Source organism: Aedes albopictus, chromosome 3 (assembly GCF_035046485.1).
Source record: "Aedes albopictus strain Foshan chromosome 3, AalbF5, whole genome shotgun sequence".
NCBI lineage: Eukaryota > Metazoa > Arthropoda > Insecta > Diptera > Culicidae > Aedes > Aedes albopictus.
Window position 1 is genome coordinate 175,857,784 of NC_085138.1, and position 21,182 is coordinate 175,878,965.

The following is a 21,182-nucleotide window of genomic DNA, read 5'->3' on the forward strand; positions in this document are numbered from 1 at the left end:
AGACACTTTACATTGAAGCTAGTGAGTGGTGATTCTAAAGCCCCAATTGTTAATAGCTTTTAATCTAGTTGCACCCCTTTCATACGAAATCGATCAGATATCGTCGGCTCAATCCAAAGTAATATTCAGATAAGCAACTTCAGAGTGTGAAGAAAAGAACTGTTTTTGTGCAATAACCTACTGTTTAATCTAATCTATTCTAGTGCATTTTAGAAAATATCCGCCACCTTTCTTAGAAACGCACCGTGTACGTCAACGCCTACGTAATGGACAGTGTAGGGACGTCTCAATGCAAAATAAGGCATACGGCTAAACTACGAAAAAACCATGACTCATAATTCAGTTTCAGATGTACGTAAACGCCTGTTTTACTTTCCCCTGTGTTACGCATTTTTTCGATATTGAATGAGAACGGTACTAAATAAACATCACTTGACGGAATGTTTGTTTACGATGTATTACCAAAATCGAGTGAGAGCTGTGAATTACGTCACCCGCTTTTGCTACCACATTCTCTACGAATTGAGTTGGCATTTTTGATTTGAACGTTTTTTATTGCAAAATGTTTCAAAGCAGGTCACGATACTTTGAAACAGTGTTTTCACACATGAGAATATTTCCAAGATGCTCAACACATTCGATGATATCACATGTAAAGTTCATTAAAAAAATTACGTCATCTGCAATTGCATTTCATGGAAGCATCCAATTCCTACAAAATAATCAACCACAGTAGAGTGCAGTATAAACACACTTGTTAGCCCAAACAGTCAGGCATCCAGCGGCCGGCGACTACGATCGCCATGTCAGTAGGTACCTACTCCATGCTCGTGCCGCCCGAAAGTGTGATTTCCGACAATTCCTGTTAAATTTATACCGCACTTTGGTTTGTCGCCTTTATGAGTAATGTGTAAAACCTCGTTGGGGAATTCGTTGAACAACTAAGGTGGGCTTGCCCCCGGGCCGCGCCGGTGTAGTTCCTCTTTGGCCCCTGCACCACTCAACCAACATTCGTAAAGGTATGGCAACTGGGAACACATCTTCCCATGCATGCGGTATGTGCCGGTTAACAATGAGGTGTGCATGCTGTCTACTAGGGTGTCCCATTATGAGTCATGCTGTTTTAAATGCCGCTTTGGGAAGCGCGGACATAAGCACCAGATGATGATTTGATGGCGTGGACGAAAGCAAGCTATATTTTTATTCAGAAGGCTATGGATGGTTTTTGACCATCTGTATTTCGAAGTATTTTTCTTCAAAAGACATTAGATATCGTCGGTTTCCTGCTATAGAGGCACAAAAAAATAAGAATTTTCTGGATAAGCGTTTGAAAATAGGGAATTTTGTATCTTGAAATGGGCCTGAAGGACTATCTATTTCATGAATTGCGGATAACTTTTTTTCAGGAACTAGTGTAAAGGTTGACTGATTGTTGAGTTGTGCCTTTATTGCAGAAATTTGGTAAAAATGTTCAACAAAACTCATCACAAATTTCGGAACGGATCTTTGTGAATTGAAACGTTACATAGTGTTTCATCATTTGCCAGCAAAATCTCTATATTGACAAATTTTGAGTTGTGTCCCTAATAGGAACTCTATTGCAGGAAACCGGCGATATGTAGTATACCATAGATTTGAATTGTTTATCCATCGGAAGCTGTATCAGCTATAAGAACTTGCTAAAAGACTGTTTCTTATATTACGTAAGCAAGGAAGGTTATTCAAATGTGATTATTCAAACATGAAACGAGCTTACCAATTAATGTACATCCATCTCTCCGGCGCTGGTTGTACACAACTTTAATGAAGAATGCTGTACCAAAGAAAACAAATCGCTCAGTATGAAGAACCTGCAACTGCATCCAAGATGAGTGCTGATGTTCATGGTATTCTTTGATACCAGAAGCTCTTAACCGTTCTAAACAAACCACGTTGACTTTTTGGAGAAGGTGTTGGGGTCTGGCCATAGTCCTCACACCAAACAAGTTTTCAAATTTATGCATGAACAAAAGTCTACGGGTCTAGGGAGGTCTGAGATGGCCAAAATTTGGTGAACGTGGTTTATGACCAGCCCAAGAAGTTTTATGTATCTTCAACGACAATGTCCCGTATGGTTAAATACCAACCTGGCCACACAAAACTTCATCGTTATTAGAAAGATTGTTGTTTGCTCTATGTTAGTGGCACAAGATGTGTTAATTGGTCTTAGTAGCGACGAGCAAACTCATTGTTTATCAATGTTGATAGACTCTTTTCAATTATTAGTTCAGAAATGTTTAGTTTCGCCGCAACGAACCACCCTAACGTATTGAATTCGGCGTGTCTTATTATGTTTCGAGGAGAACCACCACCGCACCGGCAGCAGATCAACAGTGTGTATCATCCCGGCCCGGCCCGGTTCGGTTCGCGTCCGTCGTCCGGCGGAACATACCTACAGTTTCGGCCTGTGTCCCGCCGCAACGCAACGCAAACGACAGCACACAAAAGTCTCTTCTCTTGCATGCAGCGAATGGAGAGATAATCACTTCTTGGAAGCCTGCCGGTTCGTTCTTTCCGCCCAGGAGAGGACCCTTCAAAGTTCTTCACTCGGCCGGGAGATAGCCCTGGGCTCTCAGCAGCAGCAGCAGCGGCGGTATGGAATGGATGGGTCCTATGGCTTTTGTCTATATGAAACGTTTGCTCTTTTGGTTCTCTTTGTTCGGTTTTCATTACGGATGCACGTATAAAGTTTTATTATTTCCCAGGCTCGTTTGGGTTTCGTTGGGATTGTTTTGGCGGGGACTGCGAATATGGTTGATGAGATCGGACGACGGCGATGTCGGCGGGAGAATGTGCATTTCTATTCCCACATGGCTGTTTCCGGGCGTTCGGAGAATTTGCACTAAAAGAAGCTCTGGAGTGAAATGAGTTGGCATTTTGACCCTTGAGAACGGGGAGCTCCAGGGACATAAGCATTTTATTTATTTATTTTTTTTTTGTTTTTACTTTCCTTCTTTTTCTCCATAAACTTCTTCTGTTTTCTTCGTTTTCCTTCTTCTCTTTATTCTTATTATCATTTTTCTCATAATTTTTCTTCCTATTCTTTGTTTTCTGTGTGTTTTTTATCGGCGTAACGTTTTAAACGAGTCAAATTCCGAACCACACTTGTCCGACATTACTTTATGTGACTCTTATATGACTAAATTTGGTCAACTCATGCACAACCTGTGTGATACTCGGAAATTTTTCAGTTTAGTGTTCCATCATCGTTTTCACAGACCTTAATTTCACTGACCATGTTGCATTCATATAGTTATCATGTATCAGACACAAAGATACTTTATGTTCAAGGAAGTCAAGCATATTTTCATTGCGAAAAACTCTGGACTGTCCGGGAATTGAACTCCGAACTTCCAAGATGAGATACCCACGCGTTTAGAGTCTAGTGTATATGGGCACATAACAAACCATGATTTGATTCTGAATATTTGAATTCGATTTCGTTGATTTTGGCAAAATGGAAAAGACACATTCCACGCACTTCTACGCCACGGGTGTGAAATTTCAAAGTAATTGTTTTGCCCCAAGCTTTCCAGCATATGAAAAAGGCTAGATTCAATCTAAGCGAAACCATTTGTTTTACTTAAAATTTGACAGGTAACGTATTTAAATAGCTAGGTGAAGTAATAGCATTTTATGTAATAAAAATGAAATTTTTCATTAATAATTTTCAAGTATGCCTGCTTGCATGTTAAAGTTCGAAAACATTTCACCTATTTTTTTGTTAATGTAGGATAATAATGTATCTTTTATACACCCAAAGGAAATTTTTCATAAAAATGGGTTTTGATATGTTTTAAGCACTTTTTGCAATAGCCGCATTTTAATGGTGTCCCGTTACGAAAATAGCACATTTGTTGTAATAACGAATTTATTACGAACTTAAGAAAAATAATTTTCAGGATTCTCTTAGTACTCGTGGAGACCTTTCTTCCAACACATGGGTTGCCTTGATCGACGCGTTATCTTAGGCGTTACAATGGGTACGTAGACATGGTGTCCCGCTACGGAAATTTTAAAGACATTCATAAGTGAATAAAGAAGTTTGGTTTGATCAAATATTTAACCAAAAATCTGTACCCATGATGAAATGATATTATAGGGTGTATATATTTTCATTATCCTTCTTGGTGTAACGCCCCTACTGGAACAAAACCCACTTCTCAGCTCTCTACGAAAACTACGTAAACAAAGGGCAGGTATTCTGGTGGATCAGTTTAACAAGTGATATTTTATTAAGTTTTGTGATGACAGCATACTCTTTAGATGCTATGGCCTTATTAACATGCCTATGGATTACCACCATGATGTATAAAAAGGTTTATAGAATCACAGAACGTTCAAAACTTGAAGATCCCGAAGTGATGGTTGGCATTCCTTGTTTACCCCATTAATCACCGTAAAAATGCAAAATGCATTACGAAGTCTAGCGACCTCTTTCTTGTCATTTTGATTGTCAACCTTTTTTCTTCTCCAAATCCGTTTGTTTGTATCATTACTGGTTGTCGTTAGCTAAATATCAACGGAAAGCCCCAATAATCCCATCCATTCAAAAAACAACATTGTAATCTTCAATTTCAACCAAACGTCGAGTTCAACGTTTCCCCAAAAATAACATAGTATAAAAGATAAATCACCTTAAAAGTGTAAAATTTATTTCAAATCGAAATTGGCTCCTTTATTCCCAAGGCGCACGAGCCTTTAAATAAAGGTTTAAAGCAACATGCAACATATGCTTGAAAAGACTGTGTTGGCAGAATGTACTATAGATATCATTGAATCTTCTTCGGATCATTATAATGTAGAATATGGACAAACCGCAAAGATTGATACGTCGCACAACCATAGTTTTGGAGATTCAATTAAACTTCACGTACCCGCCTCCGATAACTCATTTTCAAAATGCTGGCATTTCGTCAACTTTCATCCGATTTTTTTGTGAAGTCGCCCTCGATCGATCATAAATTGGTGCTTATTTATTACACTCAAGTGGTCATGTAGTATCCGGAACCATTCCGAAGATATTCCGGATTGTACTGGGGTCAGGGGATGGGGAAGGGGTCTGTTTTGCCAAATGGCTGAAAGTGATTATTTCGTGTGTGTTATTGTGTTTCAGAGGCCCCCGCGGAACCTGCTCCAGGTGTTACATACATGCTTAAGTATTTTATTTCTATCCCATGATTTCGAAATCATGAAGATTGATACGTCGCTCGGCATGTTTTGGTTGCAAACCAGAAATGTCTTCAATGACACCCCCGTGGAACCTGTGCTATATCTTCCGGGGTAGCCATATTAGTTGATACATATTCTAGTAGGGTAAGTGCTCCAATTATGGCTATAGTACCAATTATTCGCCATAGTTGATTTTCACCATTTAACGATGTAAATCAACAAGAAAAAAATATGGACAACAGATCACGTTCATAAAATATGGTTACACTCATTTGAACTCTACATTTTGCTCAAATTATGGTAGGATTAAATCATTTTCCTTAAAATTTCGGCTTCCTTGCACCCTTTTTCGCCATAGTGTACCAGTTATGGCTAATCCCATAAGGAATGCATGCAAATAGTGCGAAAAGGAACCGAAGTTAACAAATGTAGCCATAACTGGTACAGGGTTCCTATCATTGGCACACACTTTAATAAATACTAAAAGTAGTTTTGGCTCCGTTTCTATATTTTTCCTGTAAAGTATGCTAGCTCAGCTATCTTTTAACAGATGCTGGGTCATTAGGCCGAAGGTCATTAGGCCGAAGGCCATTAGGCCGAAGCTCATTAGGCCGAATGGTCATTAGGCCGAATGGTCATTAGGCCGAATGGTCACTAGGCCGAATGGTCATTAGGCCGAATGGTCATCAGGACGAATTGAAAATCAGCCGTTATGAGCCTGTAAAGAGATCTGTTGTTTTTACTTTTTCCAAAAAATTTTTGCCGAAAACTACTTTAACAATGAAACTAGAAAGAATAGCCTATGTTTTAAAGAAGGAAAAATTTATGAATTGAATATCAGCAGTTTCTGCGCCAAAAACTATTTTAGCAATGATACTAGAAAGAACAGCCTATGTTTAAAAGAAGGAAAAATTCATGGGTAAAATATCAGTCGATTCAGCATCAATAAAGTATCTTCGTGCCTGTCACACGATATACACATGCAAAATGGTCATTTGCCGAGGAAGCTCTCAGTTAATAAAAGTTAATAGAACAAGCTGAGAAGCAGGCTTTGTCTCAGTGGGGACGTAACGGCAAGAAGAAGACCCAATGATCATTCGGCCTGATGAGCATTCGGCCTAATGACCATTCGGCCTAATGACCTTCGGCCTAATGACCTTCGGCCGAATGGCCTGACACCCTTTTAACATATTGGTGACATTCGTTGGTCTTCTTGTTATTTTTATACAAATAACACCAGCACAATCCGGAATATCGTCGGAATGGTCCCGGGTATTGCATGGACACTTGAGTATAATAAACTAGTACCAATTAATGATCAAATGAGGGCGACTTAAAAAAAATCGGATGAAAATTGTCGAAGTGCCAGCATTTTGAAAATGAGTCGTCGGGGGTCGGATACGTGAAGGTTTAATAAACCTCGAAACAGGTTCCCCAGGGCCCATTCCGATGGCCACCATAGGGCAAGAGCGGGTTTGAAAGCCTATTTGTGTCCCGCTGGACAGCTACCATCTGTCTGAAAAACATTGCCGAAGACACCAACATTCTATCTAGCAAAGCATTTGATCTACAACTAGATGTTTTTAGCCGTAACGGGACACCGTTTGAAAAACACTGTTTTCACGCGAGCGTAACGCTGCGCTCCCAAAACTAAATCAAGAATATTTCCATAACTATACATTTCTCAGTAAAACTCACTTCGGCAATATTGTTCACATCAATCCAAAGAAGAAATGTCTGTTCTATTATTCAAAACATCATAGCAGAGCTGATGTACGCATTTCAGTTTGAAAATTTTAAAAAGAAGATTTCTGCGATGGTGTCCCGTTACGAAATGTAACATGTTATATAAAGTAAATTGGAACCAAAACTCCATAGAACAAGTATTGCATCAGGAAGTACATCTAATAAGCTTGTTATAAAACCTGTTAAACCATATGGTCATGAACATTATATTCGATTGCAGACGTCATTTGTTCACGAAAGTTAGTTCCTCGCGGTGTCCCGTTACGCTGGAATGTGTCAAAAGGGAAGTTTTTTATATTGCGAAATATATCAAATAATTCACAATAACAACGCCCTTCAGTTTTACCTTAAAATATCATAATCATTCATTACTTGTATGGTACCGCACAGGCAATATTTCTCCATCCCATATCAAGGTGATATTTTTCCACGAACTCTGAAAGAAAATGTCGCTTCCCTCGGGGCAACCATCCGATATGTGAGATCGCCGTGCACTATATCCCTCGATCGATCGAGTGTGTGATCGTCGTACAAAATGTTGACCCTGCGTCAATTTGCTCTCCTGCCTGCTGTGCGCCTCTTCTCCTCATTCCAGTGCATATACCGAGTCACTGTCCGTTGCTGATGCCTGGCATAAATCATGTATGGAACGGACTGACGGGTTCTCCGTCATATGCAATCATGCACGATCGAATTATGTTCCATTCTCATTAAAGAGAACAGAGCATAGGTTGCAAATAAAACACCACCGTCAGCAGTTGATTGGACGCTGGCTGTAGCATGTGTAAGTGTTTGCGGCAGCCGACTTGGCACTGTTGCTGGCGTAATGATCGCTCCAAGCCACAATATATTTTTGCACATAAATTATGGGCTGCAACGGCCAGGGAGCTACATAATTTTCGCTTCCTTCCAATATGCCTACACCAATTGGAGGCTTTATTCGAAGAAAACGGAGAATGGGCCATTTTTCCACTTTTGAGCGGACTTTCTTACATCAGGGCATTAATGAGAGGAAAGGCATGTTCTGCGGTTGGGGACAAATAAATTCGTTTCAACATTTTTGCATGTCTTCCGGCGATTTAATGCAGAGGTCCTTTTTATGTAGTGCTGTTCAATTTACATGGGTGACGAATAGTTTCTCATTTTATAAAATAACGCAAATTTCGTTCGATAGGTTCAACATTACACAACAAAAATAGCAGTATTTTAATAAGTAGCGTTTGTAAATATGGGTCTCTAAAGTGTCGCTCACTTTCAATGAATATTATACTTAACCAGGCATACAAACACTATCTAGATATAATATATACTAGACAGATACACTGTCTAGATACTCTCAAAGAGAGGGGGTGGCATTGCGAGCTTTGCTGATTTCAGTAAAATAACAAACACGTGTATCATGCCTCGAGCAAGTGTGATAGTCAACAACGCAATCATCGCTACAACCGTCTCTGAATTAACATCCAGAGATATAAGTACTATCATTTTAGATGTATCTGTTGAAATTATGAACATAAAACCCATCATTGCTCCCTTATTTTATTGTTGCGATGATGGCGAACACTTTCAAACAATTGAGGTGACACCGCTAGCTTATTATAGATATAAAAAGAAGCAACGGATACATATTTGGAACAATAAGATTAACAGAAAATAGAGTGACGATGCATTCGCTCTCCCACTGCAGACCGTGTTAGAGGAAAGTGCTACAAAACGCTTCAACGTCGATTGGATTACCTCTTGTGTAAAATTTTGCATGTACAAACTATTTTAGACTCACTCTGAATCTTCCAAACGGAACCGCAATTTTAAGAATTTGGCCCAAAGTTGCAGAAATAGGATAAAGACCCTTGTTTCATGAAGGAGTGTAATGTCTGTTTAAGAAAACCTAAAATTATGTTATTTTAAGCTTTCAATATAAATCGCCATCTATATAAATTTTAATAACCGCTATGATATCGGGTTAAACTTATTGGTATCTGCGATACTGATTGGCACCCTACTTGGAAGGATTTCTGTATTCAATATAAAAAACACAGTCCGAATTGTTTCACAGTTTACATCGGATTCCTCACGACTCCTAGCCCAAGGCCGTCAATCATGTGGTGGCGGCGTTCATCATCAACGTCCATCGTTCGCACCGTTTTCTTTCCGATCACCCAACATACGGGCGGACCAAACTGCACAAAAAAAGAACGAACGTGATCGTTCGTGTTGTGATCAATTTGAGTTACTACATGTCCGAACGAATTCACATTCACACACAGCCTGACAGGCGAACAATTTGGACCGTAGCCGAGATTTGCTGCGTTTTTGGCATAATGAGACAACTGGATTGGCGTGGTGCACGGAATGCGACATAATTGGCAAATTGGATTCGATTAATTTAACTCGTACTCACTTAATGACAGTGTTGAGTTGTTGGGTTAGGCTTATATTTTTTGTTTCTTTAAATTTTCCAGGTTTTTGCGTAAATTGCTGCGAAAACTACTGCAGCACATGTAGGGTGGACAGTCTTCAATATTAATTGCAACTGTAAGTATTCCGATGTTTTTAATACAATTAAGTACTTTTACCAATTGACAACATGAAGCATCCACTGAATCAGTGAAAATTTTCTCGTTTGGCGGAAACTTTCCCTCGGCTGAAGCGGGAAACCAATCCATAATTCGTGACACTTACAGTAGTATACCGCTGGCCACACGATCTCGAAGTCCACATAAGAAATATTCATCAAAATACACTGAAGAAGGACTGAAATTACGAAATACAGAGGTTAGACAAAATGATCGAGACAGGCAAAATTTCTCTGCTGTTACTTTTCGAAAAGTACTTAAAAAATCTCAAATTTTCACTGTAAGTTGATCAACTTGTTGTCAATCAAAAATCCAAATTTGGGAAAGATAGAGCTATTCTACATGAAATTTTATTGCATTCGGTTCATTGAATCCGGAGATATAGCAGTTCAAAGTTACCTATCAAATAATTCCACCCTTTACTACAAATTTTCTAACTTCTTTTAGCCCGATCTTTTTTTGCTCAACTGATAGACAATTAGTTGATCAATTTACAGTGAAAATCGGGGCTGGACGTTTTTCTTTTGATGGGGCGTATTGCCTCGCTTGTTTTGATAAGGTGGATTTTCGAACGTTTTCGAAAAACATTTCAAAGCTTCCATAGCCGTCCCTCCAAAGGCAAAGTTCTTATGCAACACTTCACTGACTTTAGGAACAACGATTTGCAGTGGACAATAGATGGAATAAGGCGCCAATTTTAGATACATTTCCATTTCTGCTTAAGGAGTGCATATTTACCTGTTTACCCTAAGTAGCATAGGTTTCAAATTTTCATCAACAACCAGGCGTCTCCATAGGTTTTGCAAACTCCTTGGAAACACATTATTAATAATACATTACCAAAAATACCTCCCAGCAAGTAAGAAAACCTGGTCTACTTACATTCTCAGCTATATGTGTGATAATTTTAAATTGGAATTATGTTGATTGAATGTGGTGTTATAAACCACTGTTATTTGTGTGGGTGCTTGGATGTTATAGTTTACACCAACTTCAAGTTGTTATTGAACAAGTAAGAAAAGCTTCCAGGAATGCTTTAGAGTTTTTTATCGTTCATTTTGCCAATTAAACGCTGTGGATCTGTACAGCTTTCTTTCCACAAACGTTGCTAGCATTGTGGCATTGCTCAAACAAAACGACCATTCTTGGAAACTATTGGCATCTATTCCAACAAATAGGTGTTCCACAAAGTAAACATCAACCCATGATATAAACATAAATAAACTGCTTTGAACGGCGAAAGGTTCCGAAAAAAATCTGCACCCAACGCAAACAAACATTTCGGCGGAATAAGTCTGAAATCAACCAAATGCACCAGCTCTACTACTGAAACAATCGGCAAACAAGAATTACGAAAAAAAAGTGATCGAATTTATAATTCAGAGAACCAATCGTTCGCCGAATGAATGATATCGTATTCCAACTGGAAGGCTACTCACCATTCGATGCTCCTGTACCCTTTCGCGCAGCAGTGTAAACTTTTAAACTGCCCCAAAACGCCGTACTCCCTATCGGCTACCTCCTTGGTGAACTGCATGTAGTCGCTGGCAAGGGAATCATTATATCGATGCTCGCTGCAGTGGTCTTCACCCTGAGCCCTATCAATCAGACCGGTGACCACCGTGAGACAGGCAGCAATCAACACTGTCAGCAGTTTAACGTCGCCAACGTTGTGACACCTACTCCGGTTCCGCCTGCCGGCTGACTTGAGCATCACCAGCACTGCCCGGACGGATGACGAGCTACGCTTGTGGTGCAGCATGTCGGCTGATTTAAACTGGTACACACCACACACGGCACAGATATACCTGTACGTACACGAGTCGACTCACGCGCTGTCGGATGTTGTTTTGGTTGTAAATAGCGCACAAATATGTTAATTGATCCGCTAAAGGGAAAACCGACCCACACAGTGTGTATCCAAAACGAACGCCGAGCGACGACACTAATATGCTTATTAATTAATCAAATAACTATTTTCACTGTAACAATATATCTTCACACGTTCTCCGATTTTCTTCGGACCGCACTTTGTCACTTGACCGCAGCTCCGCACCGCTTTCGTCCGGGTGTTAAAACCAACCAGTTCCCATTACAGTATCGGTGGGCCTTTCTTCCCCGGGCTTGTTTGTCGTTAGCATTACCACACGGCGCTGAAACAAAGTAGAGAACGAGAACATGTTAAATCTGTGCACGTTGATTGTTTTATGTAGGAAACTGGTAAATTCAATTTAAGAAAAAGATCCAAATTAGTTTTGATTCCCATTTTGCTGAATTAGCTGGGTTACAAAATGATGAGTCGACAACCTAGAGCGTTCAACATAGATGTGAGCCTCACAAGTTCCTACTTCATGCTTCCACGGGTCAATCAATGACAAAGGACGCCAGTTAAGAGCGGTATGCTTAAGTGGTATTGTAGCCTGTGCACTGTTGTCCTCCTGAATTCAACTAGATTCAGAAAGTGCATAACCAAGCGACTGTCCACTTTGCAGGTACGGCTCAAACAGCGCCTGCACTGACAACCAGCGGTAAAATAAGAAAGGATGTATTGCGTCAGTTATACCTGAGATGGGAGCCTCACGAACGCGATGTAAACATTGATGCTTAATGGCTAGTTTCCACCTGGTAAGTACTGTGTTAAAGGATAGGACAAGTAATGGTCAAGTAAAACCTTTGCAAGCAAAATTACTTTAGCGTTCGCAGTTGATAAGTAATTCGCAGCCAAAAAGATTTGCCAACAGATGGCACTGTCATGTGATGCTGTCTGTTATGTTGTTAATTTTCCGTACGGAATAATAAGTGACATTTCTCTTTCTTTTTGTTTCTTCTTTCGAACCAAAAACATCAGTGTGCATTAAGCTGTTTATACACAGGGGCCTTAGGCCTATAGTACACAGGATTGAAGATTTAGCAAGGGAAGATACAACATCTGTTTGAAGTGCAACGGAATGCGGAAGCACTGTGGTATGTACTCAAAAAAAATCTGCAACTCTGCCGCTGTGGCAAAACGCAATGAGCGTGGATTTCCTGCGGTTAATTTCAAAACAACTTCAGTTTGGTGAATAAGTTTGTTTCCTGGAAGAAAATAATTATGTGAGAATCTGCAGCATTGCTCTTGCTCTGTCTCACTCCATCGATGGTTATTGTGGGACGATCTTGGGGACGATAACGGGGTTATAGAGAGAAAATTAGTGCAGTAAAAATCCAAAGATTTTAAGAACGAACAACCTGGTCAATCCATGAGATATAAAGAAGTTAATACGGAAGGAAATTCTAAGAATTCCATTCTCATAAAAGAAGTTATGATTTTATAGGAGTCCGAGTATTGTCCGAGATTCTGCAGGAAGCGGGAAATACTATTAAAAAAACTAATAATTCGGCGAAGCTCCTCAAGTTCTTCAAAGAAACTGTGGGCCCAAGAGAAGCTAATGATTTCGAAAGAAAGTTCGGGAGATCTGGGAGTTTTGGAAAGATGGTGTTTTTGAGTTCCTCATGAAAATAGCTTTTAATTCCAGGAACAAACTGGCTAGTTCTCTAAAATTCCTAATAGAGTTCTGTCAGGAGTTCCTCGATATTTCCTCCAGAATTTCCCCCAGGAGCTCACGGGAATTCATCCAGAAGTTCTCCAGTTCTTCCTCCAGAAGATTATCACGAATTCCTCCGGAGTTTCCCGGAAATTCCCGTGGGAGTTCCCCGGGAGTTCCTCCAGGAGTGTTCCGAAAATTCCTTCAGGGATTTCCCAGGAAATCATCCAGAAATTCTCAGGAAATCCCCGATAAAACTTCCGAGAGTTCGATTTTCGGGAATTTCTGCAAGAGTTCCCCGTGAATTCTTGTAGGAGTTCCCCGGGAATTCTTGCAGAAAATTCCCTGGAATTCCCCAATGAGTTTCCAGGAAATTCCCCAGAAGTTTCCCAGGAACTCATCTAAAACTACCTCGGTAATTCTACGAGAAGTTCACCAATAATTCCACCATGGCTTCTTCGGGAAATTTTCCAGGAGTTCCTCTGAAATTCTCGTGCAATTCTTCCAGAATTCTGCAGGACTTCCCGAGAATCCCCGGATGGATTCCTGGAGAAATTTACCGGAGAAATCCCCGAAGCAATTTCTTGAGCAATCACCAGAGGATCTTCTGGAGCAAATCTCCAAAAATTCCTTCTAAGATTTTTCCAATAATTCCTCAGGAGATTCCTCCAGGAATTTCTCCGGAGATTCCTCCAAGAATTTCTCTGGAGATTCCTCCAGAAATTACTGCAGGAATCTTTGGGGGAATTCCTGGAGGAATCTCCGGAGGAATTCCTGGAGGAATCTCCGGTGGAATTCCTGGAGAAATCTCCGGAGGAATTTCTGGAGGAATTCCGGTAGGAATATCTGGAAAATTTCCCGAGGAATTTCCCGAGGAATCTTTAGAGGAATTATTGAAGAAATTTCAAGGAAGTATTTCTGGAGGAATCTCCGGAGGAGCTGAATGAGGAATCTCCGGAATGTTTTTTGGAGGGATCTCCGGAGGACTTCCTGGAGGAATCATCGGAGGAGTACCTGGAGGAAACTTCGGAAGAGTTCCTGGAGAAATCAGCAAAGATAATCCGGAGGAATCCCAAAGAAATTCCTGAAGGAATCCTCAGAGGAATTCATGGAAAAATTGGCGGAGATAATCCGGGAGGAATTTTCGGAGAAATTCCTGGAGGAATCCTCGGAGGGATTGCTGGAGGAATCCTGGGAGAAATTTCTGGAGGAATTCCTGGAAGAATCTCCGGAGGAATTTGTGGAGGAATTCCGGGAGGAATGTCTGGAGGAATCTCCGAAAAAACCTACGGAGGATTTTTAGGAGGATCTTTTGGAGGAATCTCCGGAAGGTTTTCCCCGAGGAATATCCAAAAAAATCTGCGGAGGAGTTCCTGCAGGGATCTCCAGAAAAATTTCTGGAGGAGTAGGAATTTCCGGAGGAATTCATGGAGGAATCTTTGGAGGAATTATTGGAGAAGTCTTAGAATGCATTCTTGTAGAAGTTCTAAAAGGAACTCCAGGAATGATCCCGGAAGGCATTTCTGCGGGAATCTCTGAATAAATATATGAGTGAACCCCGAAAAAAAAATACTACAGAAATCCCTCATGGAGGGAGTTTTTGTAGAACTTCTAATGAAAATTTCAGAGACATTTTAAGACAATCCCCGGCGAACTCCTGGTGGATTTTCTGGTGGAGCACCTGGAAGAATTTCAAGAGAATTTTCTGCGAAATCTCAACGAAAAACCTTCGTACGGAATGCCAGAAGATTTTTCACAAAGAATCTTTTGTGGATCTTCATTAAATTTCCATTCAATTCCCTGTGAAGCTTTGTCCCAGTATTTCTTCAAGAACTCCATGAAGTAACCTTAAGAGACACAGCAGAATTCGTCCCACCGTAATGCGAATCCGTAGTCTGGATTTTCCCCCAGAAGCCCACCCAAAAGTTATAAATTAAATCATTTTCCCCACACGTGCGTGAAAAAGTACATTTCAATTTCAATAACATTTCCTGAGGAAACGAACGAAATTTCTTCAATTCCAAATCATAAACAATCTGGTGCCCTTTTCTTTCACATCCTTCTTACAGCATCGTTTCGTTAAAATGCTGTCAGTTAAACAAATGTCAAAATTACTTACGGAAAAAGGAGGAATTTTACTTGAGCGCTCTACTTGGGAGCAGGAAACTAAGCTTAAGGTCCCATTAGACATTACAAATATTTAGCCAAACAAGCCCAACAAATCACCAACACAACGTGAATCATTGCAACCTTGGATAAATGTAGAACTTCAATGGCAAATATTTGGCATAATGACAAACAGTCTAATGGCACCTTTAGAACTTTTAGGCTCACCAATATTGACTCAGATCAATATCTCGTAGTTAGTAAATTTCGAGCTCGGTTATCTACTCGGTCAGACTCTAGAAACCGATGATCGATGTGGCTCAACTTCAAGCGTTTTTCAGCAGACGGTACGGTATCACCAGAAACTGAACGAGAGCGATAATCTCAACACTCAGTGGGAGTCTACCCACGGAGCGATGAGTATGGCATCGCGAGGGATGATAGGCACTGCTCATAGACGAGCAAGGAACAAGTAGTACGATGAGAAGTGTCAGAGGGTAATGGACGAGAAGAAAGTTGCCAGAAGCCGGATACTAATGTCGAAGACCCGATAGACCATCCGGGGATATAGGGAAGCAAGAAAAAACGAACCTTCCGTAAAAAAAGACCATGACAGGGAACATGTGATTGTTCAGGTACAAGAAAGTATGGAACAGAATGATAGGCGGAAGTTTTACGAAACATTTTATGGCGTACGGAGAAAAACAGCAGCTCGTCATGTGAAACACCCGTAATGGATGCGACGGTGGCTGCCAGGTAGATGGGGCACTTCGAGGTATTGTTGAACGGTGGGAATGGAAAAGCGGCAGACAGAATTCAAATCGACGACGACTGACAGGCTGTAGAACCTCCAACGCTAAACAAGATCAAGCCAGCCATTGGAGGGCTGCTAGAAAGGACGAACTCCCGGCCAAGCTTCTCAAGCAAAGTAATGACCAGCTGTGCAAACCCTTTCACATTGAAGATATGGGAAGAGGAAGAACTGCCTGCTAGTTGGTTGGCGTGGGACTATATACCCTCTATACAAGAAAAAGTTGATGCTTTTTCTACACAAACTACAGAGGAATAATATTTCTCAATTCAGCGAACAATATGTTGTCCAGAATTCTGTTGCAGAAGCAATCCAATGGCAGTGCAAAGATTGAAATTCCTGGATAGGAAAATGCATAACGACCCGCAGATATCGGACAAAGAGGTTCTGGCAAAATAACCCCGCGTGTAGTCAGAGTTCGGCGGCAGCATTACGATGACCTCACCTCAATGACGATGTTGCAAGCACCGGAGGTGGCGTGGTAACGAGTCTAGGAGTATGTGCGCAGAACGAAAGATTTCCAGTCCCTAACCTCCAAGAGATTGAGGAGGAGGTTGGCCGGTTGAACAGCAACAAAGCCGCTGACGCAGATCAACTACCAAGCAAGCTTCTAAAATACGGTGGAGAAGCACTGGTTAGAGCACTAAACTGGGTCATTACCAAGATTTGGTAGGAGGCAGTATTACCGGAGGAATGGATGGAAGGTATCGTGCGCCCCATCTACAAAAAACGACAAGTTAGATTGCGGAAAATATCCCGCGATCACACTACTGAGCGCTGTCTACAAGATACTCTCTCACAATTTATGCCGCCGTCCATCGCCAATTGCAAGTTCGTGGGGCAACATCAGGCTGGATTCATGGGTGAACGCGCTTCAACGGATCTGATGTTCGCCATCCGCCAGGTGTAGCAGAAATGTCGGGAATACAACGTGCTCACACATCACTTGTTCATCGATTTTAAATCGTCGTATATTGCAATCAATCGAAATCAGCTATGGCAGATTATACACGAATACGGATTTTCGGATAAACTGACACTATTGATCGAGGCGACTATGGTTCGAGTGATATATGTAGTTCGAGTACACTCAGCGAAGTAAACTACCGAAATTTATCATAATACCTTATGAAATTTAGCCATACCTGTAAAGTATGGACGCCTTAAGAATGCCTTATGAAAATTTAACATGCTTATTATGACCTAATTACATAAGATAAACTTATGAAAAGAGCAGAAAAATCATAAAATGATGCAGACTGGAATCGATCCATGAACGTCGAGATCACTGAGCTCGTGCCCAACCCACGCGCCTATCGACGCTTGAGAATTTCGTGTTGCCAAATGTGTAAAAGCCAAACTGTGAGTCGATTTTGCGTCATAAACCGACATTATGGAATTCATTCTAGCCGTTATGAATTGTTTAAAGGCCATTTCATAAGTTAGACCTTATGATAATCTTTGGTTTATTTGCATGAGTGTATCAAGGACACTTACGCAAAGTGATGGTATTTCATGCTAGCTGTTTAACCTCGCCTTTGATATTCGCATCGAGCCAGTTTCACGTTCCGTATTACAGAAACGACAGATATCACTCTGAATCTGGCCAATATTTTTCAAGTGATACCTACTCGGGCAGTGTCCAGTTACTAGGCCAGTGAATGTACATAGAGCTCTCTTGTTGAGCTCTAAGAGCTTTTTGGTTTTATAAGCATTTGGTGTTATAAATCGTTTTGACTGATTGCAATTTTTGACATCCATCCAATTGGATATCACCCTCTGCTCAGCCCAGCATTTCAGGTCCATTTTAATTGTACAGTTTGATATACCGCAGAATGGTTCTGGACCAACAAATTGTAAATTGGAACCACTTTTAGCAAGCTCGTCTGCCATTTCATTCCCTTCAATGCCGCAGTGACCTGGAACCCAGTATAAGTTTACTGAGTTCCCTTGGCACAGCCTGCGCAGTGAAAGAATGCATTCCCAGACAAGCTTTGAAGTACATTTGTAAGCGCACAAGGCTTTTAGTGCAGCTTGACTATCTGAGAAAATACAATTATTTGCATATCTGTATTTTCTCTCAAGGCAGATATTTGCGCATTTCAAAATAGCAAGAATCTCCGCTTGAAACACCGTAGGATAGTGTCCCATCGCCACTGCTTTTTGTATTCCAGGGCCGCAGATTCCTGCTCCCGTTTTCATTCCAACTTTAGAGCCATCTGTAAAGAATTTGATTGATCCTTGACGAACAGTGGGACCTCCGTCTTGATGGCCTGCTCTTCTGATCGTTTTTCATTTTTCAAATAGAAGACGTAATACGTTAACAGTTTTAGAACGTTACCTGCTTCAGTTGGGTTTCGTAGGTTGATTATCTATTCCCGTGCTGGTCCGTTTACTTCCGTTCGTTTGCCGCCGCGGTGGTGCCGCTCGTGGGTTATCACAGCAACGGCCGCCGGACCGAACCGGATAAGCAAGCGGTGCCGCACCGAAAATTCCAGGTACTGGCTTTGCCGCCGCCAACGAATTGTCGCGGTCCTCGGAAATTGCGCTCCAATTTAGCGCGGCTCACTGCTCGGCAGCGCAACGAGACTCTTATAGCTTGACTTGTTCGTCATAAAACTAGCATTGATGAGTGAGCATTTTTTTTTCTTTTAATTTTTCTCGGTAATTCCTCCAACACAGATATTTGTACTTCGAGAGACGTTTTAATTATAGAAACAACTAGCTCGCCGACGTCTCCGACTCCGAGAACGATCCAGCTGCACTTTACACTGTTGTTTTTTTTTTCTGTTCTGTTTTAACAACTAGTAATTAAAAAATAATATCATTTATTCACATTCACATACACCCAAGGGGGCTCATAAACATTCCTTTTTGACCAACAGCTCTCTCACAAGTCCGGTTCCACACGAGTGAACGATTCACGACAACTTCAGCCTTCTTCTTTTTCTTAAGCACTCTACACTACCAAGCCAACGACAATGACGACGCTAGGGTATCTTGATTATCGAGCTCTATACCATGTTTGACCCTCCTCGCCCTCTTCTAACGATTCTTCGCGACGACTACTGGCGAATCAATTGCGAAACCTTTCTTCCCCCAATTCATACCTCGTCGGTTCGAGGTTTGTTTGGATTCGGTTTGTGCCAGTTGAGGATGACGCTATTCGAGCACGTCAGCTAATGAATCACATCTAATGGGACTGCCGCTGATCTAACGAGCAACGACGTCATTGGATCACACATCTCACGTACGGATTAGCTGGAAAACCTTCATAAAAGCTTCGAGCCGGTTGCTGCTCGCCGGGGCCTCGCACCGAGTCCGACACTCGAAGATTCAATTAAAAGTTATTACTGCAAGCCCATGTGGATGTGGGGCGGCACTGGGCTTTGGTTTGATCTGAGCCCGTCGTCGTCCGGACTGGAGTGGAGCTGCGCGCCGTGTTATGACAATATTTTCCAAGAAAGCTTCGAAGGTTTGCCGGTTTAATTAGTACCTGAAATAAAGAGGAAGAATGAAGCAGTGAGAACGGAGTCGAATGTAGGAGTATGCGGACAAAGCTTGGAGGAAATGTTGTTACGATTCGAAAGCAAGGAACATTTCTCGGGAAATAAATGGGTATGTGCTGTTTTATGAGCGGTTGCCTGCCCTCGGAAAGACAACGACGACGGTATGATTTCACTTCAACGAAACAAACCATTTTAATTATACAATGTTTCTACTGAAGCGCCTGGACGGTCACAGGTATCAAACAGGTAGCTATGGAAGAATGATTTTTGCGATCATTTTGTTAATGTGTGGAAAGGCTAGTCTGTTCTTATTCCAAATTTTAAATGTGATAAGTGATATCAAATGGTATCGTTAAGATCGTTCACATTTATACCGACTGTGGACAAAACAATACAAAATATTCCACAGTGTGATCGAGTATTGTAATTTTAAACAAAATAGGATACATTATTATCATCGCAAAGAAAAGCACTTGTTCTGCGGACGCCATACAATTTACCAGTTGCGCTGACCACCGGTAGTAATTTCGGGCCGTATTTGTTGATAATACATGTGTACACTAGATTTCTTTTTAATGTTATCAGCTTATCAGTAGCACAGACAACATTGGTCGTTTTCGTGGATACGCGCTACAATACAAATATGCAATCTAATTCATGAGAATTAAATCTTCACTAGAATTCAAGATTATCAATACGGTGAAATATTATTGGGCTAATAACCTTTAACCGATTTAAATGACGTCTAAACGGTTAGGGGCCATCCATTAAGTACGTCACGGTACTAGGGGGGAGAGGGGGTTTGTGAAAGTGTGTGAAAGCAATGTAATAAGTGTAGAAATGACTCGTATGAAGGGGGGAGAGGGAGTCGAAAATTCTCAAATTTAGCGTGACGTACTAAATGGATGCTGACTTATTGCAATTTTGGCATAGCATGGCAGTTTGGTTGATTGCTGCATCTTCGAGATCCGGATAAAATTTAATGATATTGAGAATTGATAACCGTTCTATATAGCTAAGTAATAGATATCGTTTTTCTATATTCATGATAATCATGATCCATCCAGGGATTATGCTTACTTACCTTACCGGTCAGGCTAAGGCCGGGGTGGCCTCTGCTGTACATAGTAGCCGCCTCCATTCCACTCGGTCCATGGCTGTTTGTCTCCAGTTCCGCACTCTGCGTAGGGTCCGCAGATCGTCCTCCACTTGGTCGACCCACCTAGCTCGCTGCGCTCCACGTCTTCTTGTACCGGTCGGATGACTCTCGAGAACCATTTTAGTCGGGTTGCTATCCGACATCCTGATGACGTGACCCGCCCACCGTAGCCTCCCGATTTTCGCGGTATGGACGATGGTTGGTTCTCCCAGCAGCTGATGCAGCTCGTGGTTCATTCGCCTTCTCCAAGTCCCGTCTTCCATCTGCAATCCGCCGTAGATGGTACGCAACACCTTCCGTTCGAAAACTCCAAGGGCGCGTTGGTCCTCTGCACGTAGGGTCCATGTTTCGTGCCCATAGAGGACGACCGGTCTAATCAACGTTTTGTAGATGGTTAACTTCGTGTTACGGCGAACTTTATTCGATCGTAGAGTTCTGCGGAGTCCAAAGTAGGCACGATTTCCTGCCACAATGCGCCTCTGAATTTCTCTGCTGGTGTCGTTGTCGTCGGTCACCAGTGAGCCCAAGTACACGAATTCT

General features: G+C 41.4%; 1 protein-coding gene across 3 annotated transcripts in view; it reads right to left on the bottom strand.

Moving 5' to 3' along the window:
* Window positions 1-21,182, bottom strand: part of LOC109403731 (interleukin-1 receptor accessory protein-like 1) — a 101,017-nt gene that overhangs the window by 66,726 nt on the left and 13,109 nt on the right. For 2 of the 3 annotated variants that reach the window (XM_029862679.2, XM_029862680.2), the window contains exons 2-3: window positions 18,316-19,470; window positions 10,973-11,686 (exon numbers count right to left, since the gene is read on the bottom strand). In XM_029862679.2, the coding sequence (XP_029718539.1) occupies window positions 10,973-11,295 (323 nt within the window). In that variant the 5' untranslated portion in view covers window positions 11,296-11,686; window positions 18,316-19,470. The remainder of the gene's footprint in view (window positions 1-10,972; window positions 11,687-18,315; window positions 19,471-21,182) is intronic. The other variant, XM_019676598.3, reaches the window with a different exon arrangement.